Genomic DNA, 10691 nt, shown 5'->3' on the forward strand with positions numbered 1-10691 from the left:
GTTTGTATGGATGTATGGATGTTTGTTACTCTTTCACGCAAAAACTACTGAACCGATTTCCATGAAATTTGGTATGTAGGTAGCTGAAGACCCAGAATAACACATAGGCTACTTTTTATCCCAGAGGTCCCGCGGGATTGATAGGGTTTCCATGCGGACGAAGTCGCGGGCGGCCTCTAGTTTTATATAAACAGGGAATCGGTAAATCAATGACGATGAAATCAACAACACCTTAAGAAACCTATCTAATGGCAGCTTTAAGTTCTTATCATATAGCCTTCTCAGATATAAAATTGGCCACAGATAAACTGACCAACAATTGTCTCTAAAGAAAGCAATGTAAAAAGTACCTTAAACCGTTGAGTTTGAATGAAGAGAAAGATGAATATGAATGAAACGAAAGAAATATGCAGGGATAGTGGCAAGTGGATAGATTCAGTCTCTGTCTACACCTCCGGGAATGCGGCGTGATTATATAGTATGGAAGTTGAACACAATATTTTTAACAAACGAATAAAAACTAATTTTATCTCTATAAATAATTATGCTTTCTGGTTTTTTTAAGTAACTTACTCTTAAATATAGCACTTACCTTGGCATTGGTCCAATTCGACACACAATAAGCGCCTTCAAATAATTAATAACACTAACATATATGCTTATTATAAAAAAATGATAATTTGACTAAAAAGTTTATATCCTACCTAAATTGTTGATAATGAAAATACATACCTACTGTCACTATTCTCAACTCTATCATTAAGCCAAACAGCTGAACGAAGCCTATCAGTCTTTTCTAGACAGTTGGCTATGTCTGCCTCGCATAGGATAAAGACGTGATTATATGTATGTACTAGAGGCCGCCCGCGACTTCGTCCGCATTGAAACCCTATCAATCCCGCGGGAACTCTGGGATAAAAAGTAGCCTATGTGTTATTCTGGGTCTTCAGCTACCCAGATACAACAATTTACAATTTCATCGTAATCGGTTCAGTAGTTTTTGCATGAAAGAGGAACAAACATCCATACTGACATACTCACAAACTTTCGCATTTATGGTTTAGTTGACAGCTCGTCACTTTACGTATTTCGGCATTTTCTTAATACGTCGCATTATTATCCCGTCTCTTGGCTTAACTCGACAACATCTCCTACTTGTCTTATGCTGTATTTCGTCACTTTCGCAATTCGTCCGACGAGCGTGTACAATCAAGTTTATAATTGTTAACCATTTTTTCCTATTAATCTATTTTATGCTTCTGTGAGGATATTTTATGAATCACAAACATATCACATATAACATACATACAGACAAGAAATTCAAAAAAATATTTTTGCTTTCTATTATTCATTTTAAGTGTCCCTCTATCCATTTCAGTCAAAAATACTAAATGAATGAATGATACAGACAAAATATTTTTACTGTTTTATTATATGTATAGATTTTCTATTTTTGTTCATAATAAAATATTAGAATAATCTGGATTTCACTTTTATGCCTTCTTGTACAATGTCGGACGAATTGCGAAAGTGACGAAATACAGCATGAGACAAGTAGGAGATGTTGTCGAGTTAAGCCAAGAGACGGGATAATAATGCGACGTATTAAGAAAATGCCGAAATACGTAAAGTGACGAGCTGTCAACTAAACCGCATTTATAATATTAGTAGGATGAAAATCTATCAAATCACGTCTTTATCACATTCGAGGTGAACAGTGCCGACAGTCTCGCAAAATCTAAAAGGCCGCATTCAGACTCTGTTGACTGGGACAGATATGCTTTTATCACTTAAAGAAATTTTAAGTATAAAATATAATAAAAGCGGACACTTATGAACATACACATCAAAGGATAGCTCAAACCATTGGGCCTAGCGTTGCCAGGTATCAGAATAAAGCCGGAAATAGGTAGACTTACTGATTGAGTGTCCGGCCATTAAACCTGTGTCCGGCTAACAAAAGCCGGACGCTTTGGTTAGCCTTTCTACATTTTCTAAACGAGCTTTTTCTGAACGTGACCGAGGGCAGGAGACGAGATTTTAAAAATAAGGTTGATTTTACATACATTTTTGTCGTACCTATTATACTAAGACAAAATCCTCAATAGGGTAGGGTGTCCGACCTTTCTACCCAAATGTCCGACCAAACGGGCTGGTCTGTCCGACAATTAGATTTGGCGACCTAGCAACCCTAATCGGATCTAAATGCTTGAAATTCGGCATGGCTTTAGCTATAGTCTAACGGTGCTAAGAGATTATTCGTTTTAGGAGGACTTTTTTAATAATCCTCAATTTGGGTCCCTGTGTAACAACAAAATTTCTGAAAGACATATAAAAGAACTCAACGTGGGATATAAAGGAACTTCCATATTCTTAATTCTTCTTCTAGAAGACTACGGGTTTATTTAATTATCTTAAGACTAGTTTAATTTTATTGTTGGGGCTTATGTGTCAAAAGTAATTAGTCTTAGTATATGTAAATACACCTTAATATAATGATTCTCATGTCGTTCATATTTTCGCCTTAAATCCAAACTATATTCTGTTTCATTCTCTTGACAAATGTAACAAACTAAAAATGCTGTAATGTAGTTTAATCCGCCGCTTCTTCTACACTTGCGCTTTGGAAGCGGTAGTAACTTTAAAAAGTCGTTTGGCGTCTTTAAATGATAGCTTGTATTCTATTTGAAAATAAATATATTTCTTATTGATTTTGCATACTGTACTGTCATCTTTCGAGTTTGAGAAAATGTAATTCAAGGATTAATATGCATTATCATATTTTCTTAGATTTGAGCTTGCGTCGCTAAGATATCCCATCAGGCAAATTGACAAAAAAAAAAACACTAAAGTTGACCAGAATGATCCATCTTTTAAAATAAGTAGGATGTCTAAAAACAGTGCACTTCTGTCAATGACCTCGTATTTACCTATTTAATGTTGTCTACATGAAACACATACAGAAGTAATGCCCCAATATTGACAATAATTCTGCTAAGCTTAATTTTTACTACTCCATCATCTTTATTCTATTATACACCAGTCACACTCTCCTTCATTTTATTAATTCATGTAACGTTAAATTGAATTGCTATTGAAATTTTTCTATCAGTGTATCACCTTATAATTGACTTAATTTCTTTTTAACGTTAAGCTTCTTATGTTTTTAGCTGTAATGGTATTCCAAAGATATAAATATCCACTTACCTTAGCAGCGGTACGATTCCACACGAGAACTTTATGACCGGAATTGAGTAGATTCTTCACGATCCCACTGCCCATGATGCCGAGGCCGAGGAAACCGAACTTCATCTGGCTGGCCTTGATGTTCTTCTCCAGCAGGGTCTCGGAGACATTCTCCAGGTCCAGTGGTGGGGTGTCCTGGAAATTTGACATTTGTTTATCATCTATCGTTCTAATATCAAGAACATGTGTACATACATATAGTCACGTCTATATTAATTGCGGTGTAAACAGGGGCGACAATCTTAATAAGACTTAGAGGCTATGTTCAGTTGTATTGTTTTATGATGGACTTGAGATTCAAATAGTGACAGGTTGCCAGCCAATCGCCTTCAAGAGGAATCCTAAGTTTATAAGCTATCTCTTAGTGGCCTTTTACGACATCTATGGGAAAGATATGGAGTAGTCGTATTATAAATTTGCGGGGAACCACACGGCACTTAAGAACAAATAATATCATAATTACTTACAGGTCTCAATATATTGGACGGACGATGCAACAAGCTGGATTTTTTCGAGAACGAATGATTCAACATCGACGGTTTCTCCACGTCGCTGTCGGTGAACGAGCGTGACAGAGACTTCACCTTCTTCTTCGGAGTCTTGTGCCCGCCCGACGACGCCCGTTTTATAGGCTTCACCTTTGAAATGCCCAAACGTATCTATAAATGTTAATATTTATCAGTGCACGCTGTTATGGGAAGCATGCACATAAAATTCAACATACATATCACTACATAGTATAAAACAAAGTCGCTTTCTCTGTCCCTTTGTATGCTTAAATCTTTAAAACTACGCACCGGATTTTGATGCGGTTTTTTTCAATAGATAGAGTGATTCAAGGGGAAGGTTTATATGTATAATAACATCCATTAAATAGTGGAGAAATACTGTTATTTTTGAGGTTTATAATGTGATGTCGTTAATTATCACATTTTTTTCCGCTAACATTGCAAACGCAGGCTCAGCTCTACGAGATTTATCAAAATAATGTACTTATTTATTTGTTCACATTGAAAAGGTCTGAAAACTCCGCAATGGTATATGTCTATCTCTCATGGATATCCCGTAATAAAATTCTTTTGTCATTTACTTTTTACGACAAATAATGGCAAATTTTGAAGCGATTTTAACTAACACAGCATAAATCATTATCCAATTAAATAGTTTTAAATATTAAATGAATATTTTCAAAGATATTACAGATTTAAAACTTCGGGAAGTAGCGCTTGCGGCGGCACTGGCCGACTTCTGTAGTTTATTTAGTATCAGCATTGCACCCGTGCGAAGTCGGGGCGGGTCGCTAGTATACATATAATCACGTCTATACACCTTGCCGGGTAAACAGAACAATAACAGGCTTCAAAAGACTGATAGGCCATGTACAGCTGTTAGGCTTAATAATACAATTGAGATTCAAATAGTGACAGTTAGCTAGCCCATCGCCTAAAAGTAGAATGCCAAGTATATAAGCCTGTCCCTTAGTCGCCTTTTACTTTGAACCCGCGAACTGAACTATCCGCTTTTAAAAGCGAGATAGCACGATATATTTCTCTCGGATTTTAAGTTTAGTGTACATGCAATAAGGTCGTCATTGTATTGAGGTTTCATGCAGTTTGATTCGACCGTGGGTTGCGCTATTCTGCGCCGTCGATTATTGCTGAGGCGAATGAACAAATGTGATGGTAGTATTTTCTTTCTTTTGAATCCTACTCTAACTCCTTTTGAAACATACTCTCACTCCTTTTGAATTCTACTCGAACTCCTTTTTAAATCTACTCTCACTCTTTTTAAATCCTACTCCAACTCCTTTTGAAATCTACTCTCACTCTTTTTGAATCCTACTCTAACTCCTTTTGAAACCAACCTACTCTAACTCATTTTGAATCCTTTTCTAACTCCATTTGAAACCTACTCTAATTCCTTTTGAAATCTACTCTCACGCCTTTTGAAATCTACTCTCACGCCTTTTGAAATCTACTCTCACGCCTTTTGAAATCTACTCTCACGCCTTTTGAATCCTACTCTAACTCCTTTTGAATCCTACTCTAACTCCTCATGAAATCTACTCTCACTCTTTTTGAATCCTACTCTAACTCCCTTCGCAACCTACCTACTCTAACTCCTTTTGAAATCTACTCTCACTCTTTTTGAATCCTACTCTAACTCCTTTTGAAACCAACCTACTCTAACTCATTTTGAATCCTTTTCTAACTCCATTTGAAACCTACTCTAATTCCTTTTGAAATCTACTCTCACGCCTTTTGAAATCTACTCTCACGCCTTTTGAAATCTACTCTCACGCCTTTTGAAATCTACTCTCACGCCTTTTGAATCCTACTCTAACTCCTTTTGAATCCTACTCTAACTCCTCATGAAATCTACTCTCACTCTTTTTGAATCCTACTCTAACTCCCTTCGCAACCTACCTACTCTAACTCCTTTTGAAATCTACTCTCACTCCTTTTGAATCCTTTTCTAACTCCATTTGAAACCTACTCTAATTCCTTTTGAAATCTACTCTCACTCCTTTTGAATCCTACTCTAATTCCTTTTGAAATCTACTCAAATTCCTTTTGAAATCTACTCTCACTCCTTTTGAATCCTACTCTAACTTCTTTTGAAACCTACTCTAATTCTTTTTGAAACCTCCTCTAACTCCTTTTGAAACCTACTCTTACGTCTTTTGAAACCTACTCTAGCTCCTTTTGAAACCTACTCTTACGTCTTTTAAACCTACTCTATCTCCTTTTGAAACCTACTCTTACGTCTTTTGAAACCTACTCTAGCTCCTTTTGAAACCTACTCTTACGTTTTTGAAACCTACTCTAGCTCCTTTTGAAACCTACTCTTACGTCTTTTGAAACCTACTCTAGCTCCTTTGAAAAACCTACTCTTACGTTTTTTAAAACTTATTCTAACTGTTTCTGAAGGCTTCTCTTACTCCTTTTGAAACCTACTTCACTCCTTTTGAAACCTATTCTAACTGTTTTTGAAGGCTTTTCTTACTTGTTTTGCTCGTTTTAAAATCTACTCTCACTCCTCTTGAAATCTACCTTAGGAGTAGAGTACTTCTCGGCGGGGCTTTGTTCTTAACGGGCTGGTCAGTGCCAATAATAGTAACAGCACTCTAAGACCACTCTAGAACCCATTCTCACGCTTACCAGAATGAGTTTGGATTCATACGTAACGGTCCTTTTTAACTCATGTGCCACCGCGTTCTTCCCTGCCCCCACTTGCCCGAGAATCCTTTAAGAAAGAGCGCATGCGTCCCTCACTTCCCCTTTTGGACTCCTCCAGCGCTCACCAAGTTAAATAACCAAGTAATATAGCCCAGGCGACTACTCATGGGATCTCTTACACTAAACTCACGTCAAATTCACGTCCCAAACTTGTGTTTTCATCTAAAAATTGTAATGACAGTTTTCACCAACGATTCCTAAGTTTTTAATGTCACCACAACTGCATTTACGTGTTCCTTAATAAAAATTCACCACATGCAGTGTCACCTAACAATCTAGGCGAGCCCTCTTTGTCCTTAAACTGCGTTTTGAACATTATTCTGATAGATTCTTTTATAACGACACGTAACTGGGAAGACCCCTACTGCCGTGGTATAACTAAAATGCCGTTATCTGACATCAGGATTTACACCTTTTTTACCAGTAAAATAAGAAAAAAAAATCTCTTTCGATCTGTATTATACGACTTTTTGGTACCTTTAAGTATAATAACTAATAGGCGTTCTCATTGATGAATGGCATCAGTTTAAATTTTTACCGCAGTTTTTGACGTTTTACCTCAAACAAGGATTTGGCAGATAACGGCATTTTAGTTATACCAGGGCAGCCTAACAGGAAACACCCAGCAAGGCGAAAATGAAGTAAGTAAGTATCTCATTTTAGGAGGTCCCTAACTTATGATATAATTAGTTAGGGACTCCTTGGTTAAAATACTGTTAGTTTTAAATGTTTAACTTGTCTCTTGACAAACATTACCTGCAACACCTAAGTTACACTTGTGGGTGAAAAAACTTTTTGGGCTTAAGGAAAATTGTTCTTACCTTAGGAGTAGAGTTTTTCTTTTTCTTTTCTTCGGCGGGAGCTTCTTCCTCGGGCTTCTCCTCCTCATTTTCTCCACTTTCTAGCACATCCTTTAGTTTATCGAACTCTTCCTCAGCATTGAGGGCGTGGTCATCGATATCACCGAATTTCTACATGAGAAAGTGGGATTAGTAATATTAGTTATATACAGTCAAAACTGTTTATAACGACATCGTTTACAACGACCTATCGGTTATTACAGCCAGATTGTATGGTCCCGTCCGAATTCCTAGTAAACTATTTAGTAAACAAACCGCTTATAACAACATCGGATACAGCGACATATCGCTTACAACGACGAAACTTTACCGATATTCATCGGCTATAACGACCAACCGATCCGCTCAAAACAAAATAATACAAACGATTTTAAATCTTATTGATAAGCATTGAAGAAATATTTTGTATATTATTACTTACTCCCACTTTGCGGCCATTTGACCTTGCATATTTTAGACCAATTGTTTAAAAACACAATACAGGAAACTTCAAGTGTTACAAATGATACAGAATATTGATATTGATAACAGCATTAAAACTCTCTCTGTTCTGGATTCAATTCCAATGATATCGGAAGCTTGGGAAAAGGTCACACAGACCACTATAGCTAACTGCTTTCGCCATGCAGGTTTCAAAGGTCTCTCTCTCTCTATCACAAGCGGAGGACGACGATGATATTCCGAAATTTGTTGCATTTAATGAACAGTTTGATATTGATGATACTCATACCTTGAGGAGTATGAAACGTAAAATGCAAACAATATTTGAGACTGACTGATGTAGTGTAATTTTGTAACCCGTAACTAGAGGCTAAGTACATTTTGTATTCTAATTTTTCGTAATAAATATTTTTATGTCTTATCTGACTCTTTTACATTTATAACTTACACTTATACTAGATAAATAACTACATATGATAAAACATACATATATGTAACTACTGTACTTGTGTATATGACTGTATTGCATATAACGACAATCGGATATAACGTCGGCAACTATACGGTCCCTTCAATGTCGTTATATCAGGTTTTGACTGTATATTAGTTTGAATACTAACTGATGCTCTTATGGTGAGGGAACACATCATGAGGAAACCTGCACATTCAGGCAACTGGATGTGTAACCATGATTGATCCATCAAATACGGGCTAGGTTTTCCCCTGCAAAGGTTGCAGACATCAGAGGGAAGTAAATACCTGAGTCACCCAATCCAGGATCAATGGTCAAAGGCATACCCCGGGCTCTTCTCCAGAGTGGATACCGAGAAACCCGCACTAAAGCCAGGAGGAAGAGGAAGAAAGTGGGAATAATAATAATACCAAAGTAATAAGTGGAGTGCAATTTCAGACACTTATGAATATCTTGTTCAAGTAGATGTTGTAAAAGGTGATAAATGTAATACACCCACATTTATATCCATACATTAAAATCCATCCATACGAAATATATCCACGATTTAGATTTAAGAGATCTATATTTGTAAATTGACGTCCAATGAAAATGCTGCAGTGTAGTTTTTTCCGCCGCTTCTTCTACACATGCGCTTTGGAAGCAGTAGTAGTTATAATTACATTTAAGTTATGTGACATCAATAAGTGATACCTTGTATCCAATTTTGAAAATAAATCTATTCTATTCTATTCATCTACCTTTATGGAGATCTAAAATATAAGACCAGTATCCCAGGGCTAAATGTAATTTTTTAAATTTCTGTGTCAATCTGTATTACACAATGAGTAGCTTACCTCAGGATTCACAATATACTCTTCAATCTGATTCACAGCTTCTTTAAAAGCCAGGGTCTTGCAGGAATTAATCAGCTTCTCCTTGTATTCCTGGTACGGCTTGATGTTATTCTCTTCAATCCAGGCACTGTTGGGAGAATATGATTCCATTATGATTATTATCTTGAAATGTATCATTTTTGACTAAGCAAAATTAAAACTTAACAAAGAAAATAAAATGATGATTACAAACTAATTATGATTTTTTCAGTTGGGCGCATTAAGTCCAATTCGCATTTGGTCCAGTTTGCTGGTCTAATTGCAAACTGGACTATTGTTCTTTTTGCAAAGTGGACATAATGGGCTCAACCAGATTTTTTTAATAAAATTCCCAGTAAAAAACTTTACTCTCGACTAGTCACTTAATGTAAAACATTCGTCATCCAATTCATTTTCAAAGGTGTACCTCTGGCTCCCTCCAGAACAGCAATGATGTAATTAGGATAAATGAGTAAATGTTGACTCGGCATCATCTATGTCATCTCTCACTTTAGAAAATGAAAGAGATAGAAATAAATAGCATTACCATGCGGTAATGCTATTTATTTCTAGCATAGCAAGAACTAAATACTGTTTCACATGTGGGCACCACTGCGTAATTTGAATTACGTTCAATATCATAATGTCATTGTATCTCCACTTTTATATACAATTTTTTATTAGTACAGCTTCTACGACAACTTGTGAATTTTCCTCATCTCATCTTACTCATATCCTATGGAAACAGATTTTATTTCTTCCACTTCTCCAACCCCTTAATAGCCAGTAAAGGTAAGTGATCCAAACTTATACAAATATTATTAAATGTATGCCTTGTCAAGCTTCAGTGAAAAGACCCGCAAATACTTACTAGTTATTAGTGCCAAAGAAGTAAATGCATTGCACATTCGTTGCCTTCTTAGGCGGCTTTAGCTCAGGCGTTGGGAGTGCTACCTGAAAAACCATATTACAACAAATTATTTAGGTTACTTTTTGTCACAACAAACAATCATTGTTGTGACAGCATCCGCATTTCAGACTATAAAGTGATTAATTTGAAGCTGTTCCTGATTTTGTATAAAGAAGCCGTGTGAAGAAGAATGAGTAGACTTCATGATACATATTTCCCGCCCATTGTTTGTGTTGTCTTAATACACCACCCAAGAAGCCAGTGAGACTCATTCCTCAGGAAAGCTGTATTAAAGTAATGATTTAGTAATAATGTAGATATTTTACTGCTTCGATTAATTATTATAGAAAGAAGAGTCACTTACCCGGCCGGGCCATGGGCTAAATCCCTTCATTTTGGCCCTGAAACAAATACACAAGTTGAGTTACACATTCTCAAATATCACAAAGACCATTAAAAAGCAATTTGCGGCTTAATTTTCTCTACATACCATACTAGATCACCAAGTTTATACACGACAGACATAATGCACGTCTTAGCGATACAAATTTCCACGACGAACTAAACCAAAGAGAAATGTATTAAACATTATAGAAATTTAAAATCTAGCGTCACAATTTGTCTATGGCACTTCAAAAAAAGTAAATCGGTAATTACCGATTCTTAGTT

General features: G+C 36.3%; 1 protein-coding gene across 3 annotated transcripts in view; it reads right to left on the reverse strand.

Annotated features, from left to right (window-relative positions):
• The window catches only part of LOC106138873 (cytokine-like nuclear factor N-PAC), a 48234-nt gene extending 37634 nt beyond the window's left edge, over positions 1-10600 (reverse strand). Inside the window, exons 1-7 of one of the 3 annotated variants that reach the window (XM_060950453.1) lie at positions 10513-10600; positions 10387-10423; positions 9984-10066; positions 9095-9221; positions 7307-7456; positions 3714-3905; positions 3208-3381 (exon numbers count right to left, since the gene is read on the reverse strand). In XM_060950453.1, coding sequence (XP_060806436.1) covers positions 3208-3381; positions 3714-3905; positions 7307-7456; positions 9095-9221; positions 9984-10066; positions 10387-10423; positions 10513-10547 — 798 coding nt within the window. In that variant the 5' untranslated portion in view covers positions 10548-10600. The remainder of the gene's footprint in view (positions 1-3207; positions 3382-3713; positions 3906-7306; positions 7457-9094; positions 9222-9983; positions 10067-10386; positions 10424-10512) is intronic. The other 2 variants (XM_060950455.1, XM_060950454.1) reach the window with 2 other exon arrangements.
• Positions 10601-10691: the final 91 nt, after the last annotated feature.

This window comes from Amyelois transitella, chromosome 21, assembly GCF_032362555.1.
Source record: "Amyelois transitella isolate CPQ chromosome 21, ilAmyTran1.1, whole genome shotgun sequence".
Taxonomy (NCBI): Eukaryota; Metazoa; Arthropoda; class Insecta; order Lepidoptera; family Pyralidae; genus Amyelois; species Amyelois transitella.